Here is a 17,191-nt window from a genome sequence, read left to right on the forward strand (position 1 = left end):
ATTTTCTTTAGGATTGAGGTCAGGGCTTTGTGATGGCCACCCCAATACCTTGACTTTGTTGTCTTTAAGCCATTTTGCCACAACTTTGGAAGTATGCTTGGGGTCATTGTCCATTTGGACGACCATTTGTGACCAAGCTTTAACTTCCTGACTGATGTCTTGAGATGTTGCTTCAATATATCCACATAAATTTCCATCCTCATGATGCCATCTATTTTGTGACGTACACCAATCCCTCCTGCGCCAAAGCACCCCCACAGCATGATGCTGCCACCCCCATGCTTCACGGTTGGGATGGTGTTCTTCGGCTTGCAAGCCTCCCCCTTTTTCCTCCAAACATAACGATGGTCATTATGGCCAAGCAGTTCTATTTTTGTTTCATCAGACCAGAGGACATTTCTCCAAAAAGTACAATCTTTGTCCCCATGTGCAGTTGCAAACCGTAGTCAGGCTTTTTTATGGCGGTTTTGGTGCAGTGGCTTCTTCCTTGCTGAGTGGCCTTTCAGGTTATGTCGATATAGGACTTGTTTAACTGTGGATATAGATACTTTTTTACCTGTTTACTCCAGCATCTTCACAAGGTCCTTTGCTGTTGTTCTGGGATTGATTTGCAGTTTTCGCACCAAAGTACATTCATCTCTAGGAGACAGAACGCGTCTCCTTCCTGAGCGGTATGACGGCTGCGTGGTCCCATGGTGTTTATACTTGCGTACTATTGTTTGTACAGATGAACATGGTACCTTCAGGCGTTTGGAAATTGCTCCCAAGGATGAACCAGACTTGTGGATTTCTACAATTTATTTTCTGAGGTCTTGGCTGAATTCTTTTGATTTTCCCATGATGTCAAGCAAAGAGGCACTGAGTTTGAAGGTAGGCCTTGAAATACATCCACAGGTACACCTCCAATTGACTAAAATGATGTCAATTAGCCTATCAGAAGTTTCTAAAGCCATGACATCATTTTCTGGAATTTTCCAAGCTGTTTAAAGGCACAGTCAACTTAGTGTATGTAAATGTCTGATGCACTGGAATTGTGATACAGTGAATTTTAAGTGAAATAATCTGTCTGTAAACAATTGTTGTAAAAATTACTTGTGTCATGCACAAAGTAGATGTCCTAACCGACCTACCAAATGTATAGTTTGATAACAAGAAATTTGTGGAGTGGTTGAAAAACGAGTTTTAATGACTCCAACCTAAGTGTATGTAAACTTCTGACTTCAAGTGTATCTGCTGCACTTCCACACAGATGACCAATGTCTTCTTTCTACTGACCATCAGTCAAAGACATTGCTATCTTTTAATTAGAATCACATTGTAGTGCTAACTATTGTAGGTAGTTTGCACTAAACAGTTAGTTATCAATTCTACACAGTTAGTTATCAATTCAATGTATTTGGACGCGCTACTTAGAAATAATTTGTTTTCACCTACCTTTGGTTTACTGAGCTTTGGTTTGTCTGAAACATTTGAGGCTGCCCTCTGTAGCATTTTGTGTTGATGTTGGTTGGTTTTAGAGTTCAGTCTAAGGAAATCTTAAAGAAGCCTATCTGTACTCAGACCAACTCTGATGGTAGCTAAGTGTTAACTGCACTAAACTAACCCAGACCGAATACTTGACTTCCTCAAAAGGACAGGATGTGACATGTGAAGCAATCAACATTCTGTCTATTACCACGGAATCGGTTTCAGAAGGGGAAAAAACACATTCTGCTAGATTAACATTTTGTGGTCTCCCTCTGAAAACATTTTCACTTTTAGTAACACTGTGATGATGGTGATATAATTTTGGAACCTAGTTAACATTTGTGATTGGGCTATATTTGTTGCATAACTCACACCTGGCATAAGCTATATATTTTGTTGTGTACAGCCTGAATTCAAAATGGAATAAAAAGAAAATAATCTCACCCATCTACACGAAATACCCCATATTGACAAAGTCAACATTTTGGGAGGGATATCTTTGCTAATTTATTGGAAATGAAATACATAAATATCTCATTTTTAAAAGTATTCACACCCTGAGTCAAAACATGTTGTAATCACCTTTGGCTGTGATTCTTTATAGGTAAATCCCTAAGAGCTTTGCAGACATGGATTGTACAATATTTGGACATTATTATTTTTTAAATCCTTCAAGCTCTGTCAAGTTGGTTGTTGATCAATGCTAGACAGCCTTGACATTGATTTTTAAGCCGATGTAAGTCAAAACTCTAACTAGGCCACTCAGGAAAATTCAATGTCATCTTGGTAAGCAACTCGTGTATATTTAGCCTTGTGTATTAGGTTATTGTCCTGCTGAAAGGTGAATTTGTCTCCTAGTGTCTGTTGGAAAGCAGACTAAACCAGGGATTCCTCTAGGATTTTGCCTGTGCTTAGCTCTATTCCGTTTCTTTTTATATATAAAAACTCCCTAGTCCTTGCCGATTACAAGCATACCATAACATGATTCAGCCACTACCATGCTTGAAAATATGAAGAGTGGTACTCAGTGTTGTGTTGTGTTGGATTTGCCCCAAACATAACGCTTTGTACTCAGGACATTAAGTTAATTTCTTCTAGTGCCTAATTGCAAACAGGATGAAATGTTTTGGAATGTTTTCATTCCGTACAGGATTCCTTCTTTTCTCTCTATTCACTCTATTAGGGTTAGTATTGTGGAGTAATTACAATGTTGCTGATCCATCTTCAGTTTTCTTGTATCACAGCCATTAAACTCTGTAATTGTTTTAAAGTCACCAATGGCCTCATGGTAAAATCCCTGAGCCGTTTCCTTCCTCTCTGGCAACTGGGTTAGGAAGGACAGCTGTATCTTTGTAGTGACTGAGTCTATTGATACACCATCCAAAGTTTAATGAATAACTTCACCATGCTCAAAGGAATATTCAATATCTTTTGTGTTGTTGTTGTTGTTGTTTTTTTACCCATCTACCAATAGGTGCATTGGAAAACCACCCTGGTCTATGTGGTTGAATCTGTGTTTGAAATTCACTGCTCGACTGGGGGACCTTACACATAATTGTATGTGTGGGGTACAGATATGAGGTAGTCATTAAAAAATTATGTTAAACACTATTATTGCACACACTTACTATGTGACTTGTTTTGCACATTTTTACTCCATAACTTATTTAGGATTGCCATAATAAAGGGGTTGAATACTTATTGACTCAAGACATTTCAGCTTTTTATTTTTTATTAATTTTGTAAAAATGTCTAAAGACATAATCCACTTTGACGTTATTGGGTAGTGGTGGAAAAAGTACCCAATTGTTATACTTGAGTAAAAGTAAAGATACCTTAATAGAAAATGACTCAAGTAAAAGTGAAAGTCACCCAGTAAAATACCAGTATTTGGTTTTAAATATACTTAAGTATTAAAAGTAAATGAAATTGCTAAAATATACTTAAGTATCAGAAGTAAAAGTGTTATAAAATTGTGGACAGCAATTGTGGGATAAACAATGTTTTGAAACCTTCATCAATGACTGTTATTTGGGTTCAGTTCTTTCCAAATGTCTTTCACACAAAACATTCCAGTAAGAAAAAAAGCAGGAAATAGAATTATCATAAATTATAATGTCAAGGTTGAACTTTTCTTTGCTCAAATGTCAAAATCTCGGGTGATTGGTTTGAGGAAGTGTTGAGGTTATGAACGGCAGACAGAGGAAGAGAGGAAGACGGCAACTCTGTGATGTCGAAACAGTTTCCGCTTGATCATCTGCACTCAGTATGGACATTTTACTAAAACAAGCTACTTTTGATCTACTTGATAACACGTTTGACACATTAAATGTAATTTACTGCCACATTAAATCAAACATGCTGTGATTATCTTACATTAGGCTATATAAATGGCTATTATAGGATACATTTTGCACATAAAAAAATATGGAATCAGTCAGCATCAATGACCTATTTAATTCATACTGTGGTTTATAACTTTTTAACAAGCTAGTATGTGGGTTATTAGGTTACAGCAAGCTGTTCTACATGACTTCTTCCTTGCAGTGGAATGTTCCAAACCATTAGTCATTTTCATCATTACTCATAGGCCTTCTGTTGTCTTATACAAAGTAATTGTGGCTCAGTTGGTAGAGCATGGTGTTTGCAACGCCAGCATGGTGTGTGCAACGCCAGCATGGTGTGTGCAACGCCAGGGTTGTGGGTTCGATTCCCACGGGGGGGCCAGTACAATTTTTTTTTTATAATGCATGAAATGAAGTGTATGCATTCGCTACTGTAAGTCGCTCTGGATAAGAGCTTCTGCTAAATGACGTAAATGTAAAATGTAAAGAGAAGCAAACAAACATTCTCCTCACAAATAATGGTCAAATTCACATCAGAAACAAATAAGGTAATGAGTTCATGCAGAGGTTGTATAGGCACGTCGTGGTCCTCCTATATATGTATAATCAGTCCTCTGACGTTATAGTGAGGCGATTAAACTCCATTTGTACAATGCAGAACTACAATCGATCAATGGAAAATAAGAGAAAAGGCTATGGACAAAAACATTTCCTAATCCCACACTGCTTGCAATCAGCCATGTTTGTCTCAATCCAGGATTACAGTTTCTAATCTATTTCTTCAGACCTTCCAGGCCGACCCTTGGTAATACTCAGCAGTTTTTCACGTGAGGAGGCTTGGTATTGTTCTTAAATGTTGCATGAAATGATTTTCATAAACTAATCCTACATGAAGTCACTAGAGGGCAGCATACGATGGAAATGTACCAACAGTACATACACACGTTTATATTGATTTAGAATTGAACTCCCTAAACACACCTACTGATAAATTAGGAATGCTTATTTTTTCAATTGACACTGTTGACAGATATAATCCTATATTTTTAGACATGGCACTATTTTCTATATTATAACCCTGTTTATTAGAAAGAAAAATCTGAAATAGTCATATTACGGATTCCTGAAGATAAACATTTGTCCAAATACTAGCCACTCCTTTTGCCTAGTTTTGCCTTCAATGGCCTGTAACCCATAGGTGTTGATCCATCTACAGGAATAAAAGGAGAAGATAAATCTATAGGAGCCTACACAATCACAACACTGGAGTAACCTGAAATAATCTGCCCCAATGTCACGTAAACCCCAAACAATAGCTTTGTCTCACACAAACCACTCAGAGCATGTGAGTGGTTTGTTGTTTAGGGACCAAAAATTAGAACCAAAAAATTTGATCATATTACTCCAGTGCTAGCCTCCCTACACTGGCTTCCTGTTAAGGCAAGGGCTGATTTCAAGGTCTTACTGCTAACCTACAAAGCATTACATGGGCTTGCTCCTACCTATCTTTCCGATTTGGTCCTGCCGTATATACCTACACGTACGCTACGGTCACAAGACACAGGCCTCCTTACTGTCCCTAGAATTTCTAAGCAAACAGCTGGAGGCAGGGCTTTCTCCTATAGAGCTCCATTTTTATGGAATGGTCTGCCTACCCATGTAAGAGACGCAGACTCGGTCTCAACCTTTAAGTCTTTATTGAAGACTCATCTCTTCAGTAGGTCCTATGATTGAGTGTAGTCTGGCCCAGGAGTGTGAAGGTGAACGGAAAGGCACTGGCCGGTTCCCCTCTCTCCACTGGGATTCTCTGCCTCTGACCCTATTACAGGGGCTGAGTCACTGGCTTACTGGTGCTCTTCCATGACGTCCCTAGGAGGGGTGCGTCACTTGAGTGGGTTGAGTCACTGACGTGGTCTTCCTGTCTGGGTTGGCGCCCCCCTTGTGTTGTGCCGTGGAGGAGTTCTTTGTGGGCTATACTAGGCCTTGTCTCAGGATGGTAAGTTGGTAGTTTAAGATATCCCTCTAGTGGTGTGGGGGCTGTGCTTTGGCAAAGTGGGTGGGGTTATATCCTGCCTGTCCGGGGGTATCATCGGATGGGGCCACAGTGTCTCCTGACCCCTCCTGTCTCAGCCTCCAGTATTTATGCTGCAGTAGTTTATGTGTCGGGGGGCTGGGGTCAGTCTGTTATATCTGGAGTATTTCTCCTGTCTTATCCGGTGTCCTGTGTGAATTTAAGTATGTTCTCTCTAATTCTCTCTTTCTCTCTTTCTCTCTTTCTTTCTTTCTCTCTCTCGGTGGACCTGAGCCCTAGGACCATGCCTCAAGACTACCTGGCATGATGAGTCCTTGCTGTCCCCAGTCCACCTGGCTGTGCTGCTGCTCCAGTTTAATCTGTTCTGCCTGCGGCTATGGAACCCTGACCTGTTCACTGGACGTACTACCTGTCCCAGACCTGCTGTTTTCAACTCTCTAGAGACAGCAGGAGCGGTAGAGATACTCTCAAAGATCGGCTATGAAAAAGCCAACTGACACTTACTCTTGTGTTACTGACTTGTTGCACCCTCGACAACTACTACGATTATTATTATTTGACCCTGCTGGTCATTTATGAACATTTGAACATCTAGGCCATGTGCTGTTATAATCTCCACCCGGCACAGCCAGAAGAGGACTGGCCACCCCTCATAGCCTGGTTCTCTAGGTTTCTTCCTAGGTTTTGGCCTTTCTAGGGAGTTTTTCCTAGCCACCGTGCTTCTACACCTGCATTGCTTGCTGTTTGGGGTTTTAGGCTGAGTTTCTGTACAGCACTTTGATATATCAGCTGATGTAAGAAGGGCTATATAAATACATTTGATTTGATTTGATGTGCTCACTGAATTTCACTGATTGGATATACTGCATGTATAGAAATATCTAAATGAGTGCATGTGAGCACATCCTCTTTCCTAATGTTTGTTTACCCAAACCGTAATATTTTTAGTGGACACTTACTATGGGTTAAAATAAAACAAATCATCTATTTCAATGGAACATTTTGATTGTTTGGTTCCAAAGCATTTGAAGTAGGGTAAAGATTGTAATAAACATGTCCACAAAATTCTCAATCTACTATAACAAATCTTCTATATAATCTAATATAATCTACTATAACATATCTACTATATCATCTACTTTAATAACCTGTCTGGGCTAGGGGGCAGTATTTTCACGGTCGGATGAAAAACGTACCCAATTTAAACAGGTTACTACTCTGGCCCAGAAACTAGAATATGCATATTATTAGTAGATTTGGATAGAAAACACTCTGACGTTTCTAAAACTGTTTGAATGGTGTCTGTGAGTATAACAGAACTCATATGGCAGGCAAAAACCTGAGACAAATACAACCAGGAAATGAAAAATCTGGTGCCTGTAGGTTTTTCAAGTCATTGCCAATCCAACACACAGTGACTAAGGATTCATTTTGCACTTCCTAAGGCTTCCACTAGATGTCAACAGTCTTTAGAAAGTTGTTTGAGGCATCTATGATGAACAGAGGCCGAATGAGAAGGCTGGGAAGTTGGTGACCCAGGGAAGGATGTCAGTTCATTGGCACGCATTCACGCGAGAGGTCGCTCTGTTCCAAAACGTTTTTCAAGACAATGCATGGGTCCGGTTGGAATATTACTGAAGTTTCACGTTATAAAGGCCCTAAAGATTGATGCTATACAACGTTTGACATGTTTGAACGAACGTAAATAGATTATTTTTTTTTACTTTTCGTCGTGACATTTTCCTACATTTTGAGTAGCTTACTGAACGCGCAAACAACATGGAGTTATTTGGACATAAATTATGATCTTTATCGAACAAAACAACATTTGTTGTGGACCTGGGATTCCTGGAAGTGCCTTCTGATGTAGATTATTAAAGGTAAGTGAATATTTCTCATGCTATTTATGCATTTAGATGACTCCAAAATGGCGGCTATCTGTATTGCGTTGTGTATTTTTCTGAGCACAGTACTCAGATTATTGCAAAGTGTGCTTTCCCAGTAAAGTTATTTTGAAATCTGTCAATGCGGTTGCATTCAGGAGATGTTAATCTATAATTCTTTGAATAACAGTTTAATATTTTATCAACGTTTATGACGAGTATTTTTGTAATTTGTAGTGCTGATTCACCGGAAGTTTTGGGGGAAAAACATTTTCTGAACGTCACGCGCCAATGTAAAATGCTGTTTTTGGATATAAATATGAACTTGATAGAACAGAAAATGCATGTATTGTCTAACATAATGTCCAAGGAGTGTCATCTGATGAAGATTGTCAAAGGTTAGTGCATCATTTTAGCTGGTTTTCTGCTTTTGGTGACGCCTGTCCTTGCATTGAAAATGGCTGTGTGTAATTTTTTGTCTATGTACTGTCCTAACATAATCTAACTTTATGCTTTCGCCGTAAAGCCTCTTTGAAATCGGACAATGTGGTTGGATTAAGGAGATGTTTATCTTTCAAATGGTGTAAAATAGTTGATTGTTTGAGAAATTGAAATTATTAGATTTTTGCTATCTTGTCAAGCAATCCTGTTACCGGGATGTGAACGGGAAGGGGTCCCATAGAGGATAACAGATCTACTACATAATCTACTATAATCTACTATAACAGATCTACTATATAATCTACTATAACAGATCTACTATATAATCTACTATAACAGATCTACTATATAATCTACTATAACAGATCTGCTATATAATCTACTATAATCTACTATAACAGATCTACTATTTAATCTACTATAATCTACTATAACAGATCTACTATATAATCTACTATAACAGATCTGCTATATAATCTACTATAATCTACTATAACAGATCTGCTATATAATCTACTATAATCTACTTTAACAGTCTTGTTGTTTTTTGCCATTATTAACTCACATTGCGGTCGCATAGTTTCACATCAGTAACAGAGAGGGGGACACCTTTGGGCGAGGGGTCCCGTTTCAGGCTCCCATCTTGGGCCAGCCCCTGGTGCTTGTCCCAGGCCTTGGCCCGGGGCAGGGTGTAGTCATGGGTATAAACGGGGTACTCTGTGAGGGGCCTGTGGCAGATGTGGTAGGAGGTCCCCCAATCTGGAGTGTTCTCGGCTGGGTTACTCCAGCGCTGGTTCCTGGGAGGAGCTCCAGGGCCTCCAGGCCCGGTTCTCAGCTCCATGACCGCCGGGGCTAGGGTAGAATTCTCCTGGGCTGATGTTAGTACAGACTCAGAAACAGGAGCTGACCTCCGATCCACATCCAGATAGGGTCCTGCTATCACTGGGATGGGCCCTGCTGGGTGGTGACCTGAGAAGAAGGCTACAGAAATGAACATCTGACAAGTATGGACATTCATCAAAGTTGTATAGGACACTTATGTTTTGTCATGCATTGTCATGTTGTTACTTTCTATGTTAATATGACCAAGGAGACATACCATAAGTGTCATTGTCTGTGGTAGATTTTCTGAGTTCCTTATTCCTTGTGGTGTCCTGATTTTTCTTGGCCCCTTCTTTTCCATTTTTTGCACTCCCTTTCTTCCCAGTCTTCTGACTCCCAGGCTTTTGACTCTTTTTGATGGGAACTCTGGGCTTGGCCACTTCCCCGTTGGCATGGACAATCTGGAATGTCACAAAAATCAAACACATAATAAAAACATGTCAATAAGATTGTCAATAACCGCATTTCCATCCCCAGTTTTTATCCAAGCAAAGTCATACCATATAAAAAAATCTGTGATGGAAACAGGAAGTTTCGGTACAATTTTATAGATGGCGACAGATAGTTTGTTTGTTCGGCATGGTGGGATCTTTCTTTGTTGGTCAAATTAATGATGCCAGAAATGCCTGTGGAAACGCCTTTATGTGCAAAAATGTATATAATATCCATTGTTTCATAGTAAACTTGGAGTAACGCGATGTTATGGTGTGTGGTCCTCATCCCACTGCGACTCGGGAAACCATGCAGTTTTTTAGGCTACAGATGAAATACGTTTGATGAATATCACAGGGTGGTAAGTGTACTGTGATATTGATGCTCCTTTTCCATAAATATCGAGGGTGTTATTCTAGTGACATGATGATCAATGCTTGACAGCCGTTTAACAAATACAAATATTCTCGCTGGCACGACCTCCGCCGAAGTTGGTGCCTCACCTTGTTTGGGCGGCGTTATGCGGTCGACGACACCGGCTTTCTAGCTGCCACCGATCTACGTTTCTTTTTCTATGTTGTTCTGTCTTGATTGTACACACCTGGTTCCCATTACGTTATAATTTATTCCCTATTTAACCCTCTGGTTCCCACATGGTTTTGTGTGTGTTTGTTCTTTGTTTAGTGTTCTAGACTTCTGTGAGCTGGTGTGTTTTTCCCTGTGTGGAAATCATTGTTGTTTTTTTTCGAGTAAAGTACATCTTTTACTCAGTTATGTGTCCTGCGCCTGACTCCGTCCTAACCGCTGCACACTGACACTTGACAGAAACACGCACCTAAAAATGGAGTCAGCAGGTGCAGCCAGTCCTCCATTACCAGTGGAGGAGCGCGTCCAGCAGCACGCGACGATGCTCCAAAATCTTGGCACAGCCATGGATCGCGTGCTGCACACCATAGAGCGATGGAAGAGAGGGGGTTGTCTCACACCCCCATCAACTTCACCCCAACCCACACCGCTGTCCATCCCTCCGTCTCCTGGACCCAGTGGGATTCGGCTCTCGCTCCCGAGGGCATATGATGGGACGGCTGCCGGGTGCCAGGGGTTCCTGCTCCAGTTGGAGCTCTACCTGGCGACCGTCCACCCGACTTCCTCGAGATACGAGAGCGTGTCCGCCCTCATCTCCTGTTTGTCGGGGAAAGCACTTGAGTGGGCCAATGCCGAATGGGGAGGAATAGACGCAGCGTTGGTCCGCTATGAGGATTTCACCCGCTGCTTCCGGGCGGTCTTTGTTCATCCACCTGAGGGGAGAGCGGCGGAGGAACGCTTGTTCCATCTCAGACAGGGGATGAGGAGCGCACAGGACTTCGCACTGGACCTCAGGACCCTGGCTGCCAGCACGGGATGGAATGAGAGGGCCCTGATCGACCATTACCGGTGTAGTCTACGTGAGGACGTTCGTCGGGAGCTGGCCTGCAGGGACACCACCCTTACCCTCGACCAGCTGGTGGATTTATCCATCCGGCTGAATAACCTGTTGGCCACCCACGGACGTCCGGATCGGGGTCCGTCTATTCCATCCCCCAGCACCTCCGATCCTACACCTATGGAGCTCGGAGGTGCTGCTCTAAGGTTGACCGGAGGGGGGGCCATTTCCTGCACCACCTGTGGCCGCAGAGGGCACACTGCTGGTCGGTGCTGGAGAGGTTCCCCAGGGAGTCGAGGCAGCAGGCAGGGCACTGGTGGATCATCCCAGGTGAGTAGGCACCTGACTCACCCAGAGCTCCCTGTTGCGCACATGTGTGTATGTATTAAATCTCCTGAGTTTTCCACACATTCTCAGCTTAAGGCGCTAGTAGATTCAGGCGCAGCTGGGAACTTTATTGACTGTTCATTTGCACTTAGATTAGGGATCCCTATTGTTCCTGTTGATGTGCCCTTCCCTGTACATGCCTTAGATAGTCGTCCTTTACGGTCGGGCCTGATTAGGGAGGTCACAGCTCCACTATGTATAACGCAGGAGGGTCATGAGGAGAGAATTAGTCTCTTCCTGATCAATTCTCCTGCGTTTCCTGTGGTGTTGTGGCTTCCCCGGTTGGCCTATCATGACCCCACTATTTCGTGGCAAGAGGGCTCTCAAGGGATGGTCACGTCAGTGCTCAGGGAGGTGTATAGGTGTTTCCATAGGTGCAACTACGGTGGAGAGTCCAAACCAGGTCTCCACCATGCACATCCCCCTGAATATGCCGATTTGGCTCTCGCCTTCTGTAAAAAGAAGGCGACTCAACTACCACCCCATCGGCGGGGGGATTGTGCGATAAATCTCCTGGTAGACGCAGCACTTCCCAGGAGTCACATGTGTCCTCTGTCTCAGGAAAAGACGGCGGCTATGGAAACATATGTCTCCGAATCTCTGGGACAAGGATACATTCGGCCTTCCACTTCACCTGCCTCCTCGAGTTTCTTTTTTGTGAAGAAGAAGGATGGAGGTATACGCCCGTGCATTGACTATAGAGGTATAACTCAGATCACGGTTAAGTACAGTTACCCGCTGCCTCTCATAGCCAGTGTGACCGAGTCATTGCACAGGGCGCACTTCTTCACCAAATTGGATCTCAGGAGCGCTTACAAGCTGGTGCATATCCGGGAGGGGGATGAGTGGAAGACGGCATTTAGTACCACCTCTGGGCACTATGAGTACCTTGTCATGCCGTACGGGTTGATGAATGCTTCATCAGTCTTCCAATCCTTTGTCGATGAGAATTTCAGGGACCTGCATGGTCAGGGTGTAGTGGTGTATATAGATGACATTCTAATATACTCCGCTACACGCACCGAGCATGTGTCCCTGGTGCGCAAGGTGCTTGGTTGACTGTTGGAGCATGACTTGTACGTCAAGGCTGAGAAATGTCTGTTCTTCCAACAGTCCGTCTCCTTCCTAGAGTACTGTCCACATCAGGGGTGGAGATGGAGAATGACCGCATTTCAGCCGTGCGTAATTGGCCGACTCCAACCACGGTAAAGGAGGTGCAGAGGTTCTTAGGGTTTGCCAACTACTACCGGAGGTTTATCCGGGGCTTTGGTCAGGTAGCGGCTCCCATTACCTCCTTGCTGAAGGGGGCACCGGTGCGACTGCAGTGGTCAGCTGAGGCGGACATGGCTTTTGGTCACCTGAAGGCTCTGTTTACCTCGGCTCCCGTGCTGGCTCATCCTGATCCCTCCTTGGCATTCATAGTAGAAGTGAACACGTCCGAGGCTGGGATAGGAGCTGTGCTGTCTTAGCACTCGGGTACGCAACCAAAGCTCCGCCCCTGTGCTTTCTTTTCGAAGAAGCTCAGCCTGGCGGAGCGAAACTATGATGTGGGGGACCGGGAGCTGTTGGCTGTTGAAGGCATGGAGGCATTGGCTTGAGGGGGCTAAACACCCTTTCCTCATTTGGACTGACCACCGCAATCTGGAGTACATCCGGGCTGCGAGGAGAATGGTCCCTCGCCAGGGAAGGTCGGCCATGTTTTTCACCCGTTTTGTTTTCACCCTATCCTACAGACCAGGTTCCCAGAACGCTAAGGCAGACGCACTGTCCCGGATGTATAACACAGAGGAGCGGTCCACGGATCCCTCTCCCATACTTCTGGCTTCTTGCCTGGTGGCGTCGGTGGTATGGGAGGTTGATGCGGACATCGTACGGAGCCCACACCCACCCAGTGTCCAGTTGGGCGTCTGTACGTTCCATTTGATGTCCGTGATCGATTGATCCATTGGGCCCACACGTCACCCTCCTCTGGTCATCCCGGCATTGGTCGGACAGTGCGCTGTCTTAGTGGGAAGTACTGGTGGCCCACTTTAGCTAAGTACGTGAGGGTTTATGTTTCCTCCTGCTTGGTGTGCGCCCAGTGCAAGGCACCTAGACACCTGCCCAGAGGGAAATTACAACCCCTACCCATTCCACAACGGCCGTGGTCACACCTATCGGTGGATTTCGTGACGGATCTTCCTCCGTCACAAGGAAACACCACGATTCTGGTCGTTGTGGATTGGTTTTCTAAGTCCTGCCGTCTCCTTCCTTTGCCCGGTCTCCCTATGGCCCTACAGACTGCGGAGGCCCTGTTTACACACGTCTTCCGGCACTACGGGGTGCCTGAGGATATAGTGTCTGATCGGGGTCCCCAGTTCACATCGAGGGTCTGGAGAGCGTTCATGGAACGTCTCGGGGTCTCGGTCAGCCTGACCTCAGGATTTCACCCCGAGAGAAATGGGCAGGTGGAGAGAGTTAACCAGGATGTGGGTAGGTTTTTGCGGTCCTATTGCCAGGACCGGCCGGGGGAGTGGGCGGCTTTCATCCCCTGGGCAGAGATGGCCCAAAACTCTCTCCGCCACTCCTCCACTAACCTGTCTCCATTTCAGTGTGTACTAGGTTATTAGCCGGTCCTGGCACCGTGGCATCAGAGCCAGATCGAGGCACCTGCGGTGTATGAATGGTTTCGGCACTCGGAGGAGACATGGGACGCTACCCATGTGCGCCTGCAACGGGCCATCAGGCGACAGAAGGCGAGCACCGACCGCCCCCTCAGTGAGGCCCTGGTGTATGCACCGGGGGACCGAGTCTGGCTCTCGACCCGAAACCTGCCCCTTCGCCTGCCCTGCCGGAAGCTGGGTTCGCGGTGTGTGGGGCCATTTAAAGTCCTGAGGAGACTGAACGAGGTATGTTATAGGTTACAGCTTCCCCCTGATTACCGTATTAACCCCTCGTTCCATGTGTGTCTCCTCAAGCCGGTGGTGACTGGTCCGCTCCAGCAGTCTGAGGTGCTGGAGGTTCCTCCTAACCCTCTGGACATCGAGGGGGCCCCGGCATATTCTGTGCGAGCCATCATGGACTCAAGGCGTCGGGCGAGGGGCCTTCAGTACCTCGTGGAGTGGGAGGGGTACGTTCCGGAGGAGAGATGCTGGGTGCCGGTGGAGGACATCCTGGACCCTTCCCTACTGCAGGAATTTCACCGTCTCCACCCGGATCGCCCTGCGCCTCGTCCTCTGGGTCGTCCCTGAGGCCGGTGTCGGCGCGCTGCTGGAGCCGCGCGTAAAGGGGGGGTACTGTCACGACTTCCGCCGAAGTTGGTGCCTCTCCTTGTTCGGGCGGGTTTCGGCGGTCGACGTCACCGGCTTTCTAGCTGCCACCGATCTACGTTTCTTTTTCTATGTTCTGTCTTGATTGTACACACCTGGTTCCCATTACGTTATAATTTATTCCCTATTTAACCCTCTGGTTCGCACATGGTTTTGTGTGTGTTTGTTCTTTGTTTAGTGTTCTAGACTTCTGTGAGCTGGTGTGTTTTTCGCTGCGTGGAAATCATTGTTTCTTTTCGAGTAAAGTACGTCTTTTACTCAGTTATGTGTCCTGCGCCTGACTCCGTCCTAACCGCTGCACACTGACACTTGACACTCGCTTTTATCCAAAACAATGTCATCATGTAGACCAAGGGTTTCTAAACCTTTTCATTGGGGAACATCCAGTGCCTCCCACGTCTATTTCTATAGGGACAAGCACAGTTCATGACACAAACTGTTCACACCCCTCTGTTCACACCCCTTTGTTGAGTGCTCATAGTTTCTTTAATGAAACACTGAAACAAAAAAATAACAAAAACGACCAAACAGTTCCATCAGGCTAACAACTAACAAAACAGAAAACAACTACCCACAATACCCCAATGACAAACCCCAACTTAAATATGATCTCCAATTAGAGACAACACAAATCAGCTGCCTCTAATTGGAGATCATCAAAACTAAACCTAGAAATAGAAAACAAGAACAAAACATAGAAAAAAAACAGAGACTGCCCACCCATTTCACACCCTGACCTAAATAAACAGAAAAACACAGCTCTCCTAGGTCAGAGCGTGACAGTACCCCCCCCCCCCCCCCCCCAAAAGGTGCGGACTCCTGGGCCGCAAACCTGAACCTATTGAGGAGGGTCCGGGTGGCATCCATACTTGGCGGCGGCTCTGGTTCCGGGCGTAGAACCCCCCCCCCCCCCCCCGCATCTGTGTGTCCGGAGGAACCAGACCGTGGGTCATCACCAGAGGCTCTGAAACGCCAACTGCCGCTGAAGACTCTGAACTGACGGCCGCCGTTGAAGACTCCGGGCTGGGGAGTGTCGCTTGAGGCTCCGGGCTGGGGAGCGTCGCTGGAGGCTCCGGACTGGGGAGCGTCACTGGAGGCTCCGGACTGGAGAGCGTCGCTGGAGGCTCCGGACTGAGGAGTGTCGCTGGAGGCTCCAGACGGAGAAGCGTCGCCAGAGGCTCCGGACTGGGAGGCGTCATAATAGGTTCCGGATTAGTGACCGTTGCTGCTGGCTCCATGTCATGGATCATCTCTACAGGTTCCGCGCCATGGATCATCACTGGAGGCTTCTTACCAAGGATTATCTCTACAGGTGCCGGGCCATGGATTATTCCTACAGGCTTCGTGCCATGGTTTATCCCTACAGGCTCCGGACCATTTATAATCCCTCCAGGCTTTTTGCCAAGGATTATCTCTACAGGTTCCGGGCCATGGATTACCTCTGCAGACTTCGTGCCATGGAACATCCCTACAGGCTCCGGGCCATGGATCATCACTAGAGGCTTAGTGCCATGGATCATCTCTATAGGCGTCGGACCATCGATTATCACTGGAGGCTTTGTACGTGGAGTTGGAACCGGTCTCACCGGACTGGGGAGACGCACTGAGTACCGAGTGCTCAAAGCAGGCACCGGCCGTACTGGGCTATGGATGCGAACTGGAGGGAGAGTGCGAGGAGCAGGCACAGGACGTACTGGGCTACGGAGGCACACTGGAGAGAGAGCACGAGAGGCAGGCACATGCACACCACAATAAGCACAGGGAATTAGCTCAGGTCCCAGTCCTGGCCCAGCCAAACTACCCGTGTGCCCCCCCCAACATTTTTTGGGGGCTGCCTTTCATTCTTCCCAGGTAGGCTCCGATATCGCTCGATTACCTGGCCCCAAGTTCAGTTTCTCCTATCCATCCACTCCTGATGTGACCAGGTGTCCATTTCTGCCCGGGCACGCCGCTTGATCCAATCATGGTGGGTAGTACTCTGCACTAGTCTTGTTAGCCTCTGGGTGAGATGCTGGCACTACTGGTGTCCAAATCCCATTTTAGGATACCAGCACTCTGCACTAGTCTTGTTAGCCTCTGTGCCAAGCTGCCAACACAGGGACTGAGAGAAGCTCTGAGTGGCCAAATGTCGATCCACTCCCACACAATTGGCAAGCAGTACCACGTCTGGTCCTCACTGTGAATTAGTGAGAGTAGGCACTCCCCTGGTGCCACCCCAACAACCCACCCCTCTTTGCCATGTGGCCCAGAGATTATGGGGGCATAGTGATACCCCTCTCCCAGCTCAGCCATCTGTACAGTATTAAAACTCAATCAGCATTTGTGTTAAGTGATTGCCCAATTTAAGGCCAAGAGGCTCTTTGGATGTAAAAACAGGCAGACCGCCGTATCACTATAAGACTGTAAGACTCTGGGCTGGCATGGGATGGGCAGCATGGGGTCTGCTGTTGGGCCGATCACTCACCAGGCCTCTCTGCCTGCTGTTGGGCCGATCTGCGTTCTGAGCCCACCCCTCGTAACTCACCACCTACATACAACCACAGAAAGAAACAATTTATTAATTCAATCAAGTTTTGGAACAAATAGATAGG

General features: G+C 45.9%; 1 protein-coding gene across 1 annotated transcript in view; it reads right to left on the reverse strand.

Annotated features, from left to right (window-relative positions):
• LOC106581244 (uncharacterized) overlaps positions 1 to 17,191 on the reverse strand; it is a 28,491-nt gene that overhangs the window by 4,958 nt on the left and 6,342 nt on the right. The window contains exons 7-10 of the mRNA XM_014163165.3: positions 17,065 to 17,127; positions 9,268 to 9,451; positions 8,734 to 9,137; positions 1,435 to 1,536 (exon numbers count right to left, since the gene is read on the reverse strand). Of these exons, the coding sequence (XP_014018640.3) occupies positions 1,435 to 1,536; positions 8,734 to 9,137; positions 9,268 to 9,451; positions 17,065 to 17,127 (753 nt within the window). The remainder of the gene's footprint in view (positions 1 to 1,434; positions 1,537 to 8,733; positions 9,138 to 9,267; positions 9,452 to 17,064; positions 17,128 to 17,191) is intronic.

Source organism: Salmo salar, chromosome 20, assembly GCF_965601325.2.
Source record: "Salmo salar chromosome 20, fSalSal1, whole genome shotgun sequence".
In the NCBI taxonomy this organism is placed as follows: Eukaryota; Metazoa; Chordata; class Actinopteri; order Salmoniformes; family Salmonidae; genus Salmo; species Salmo salar.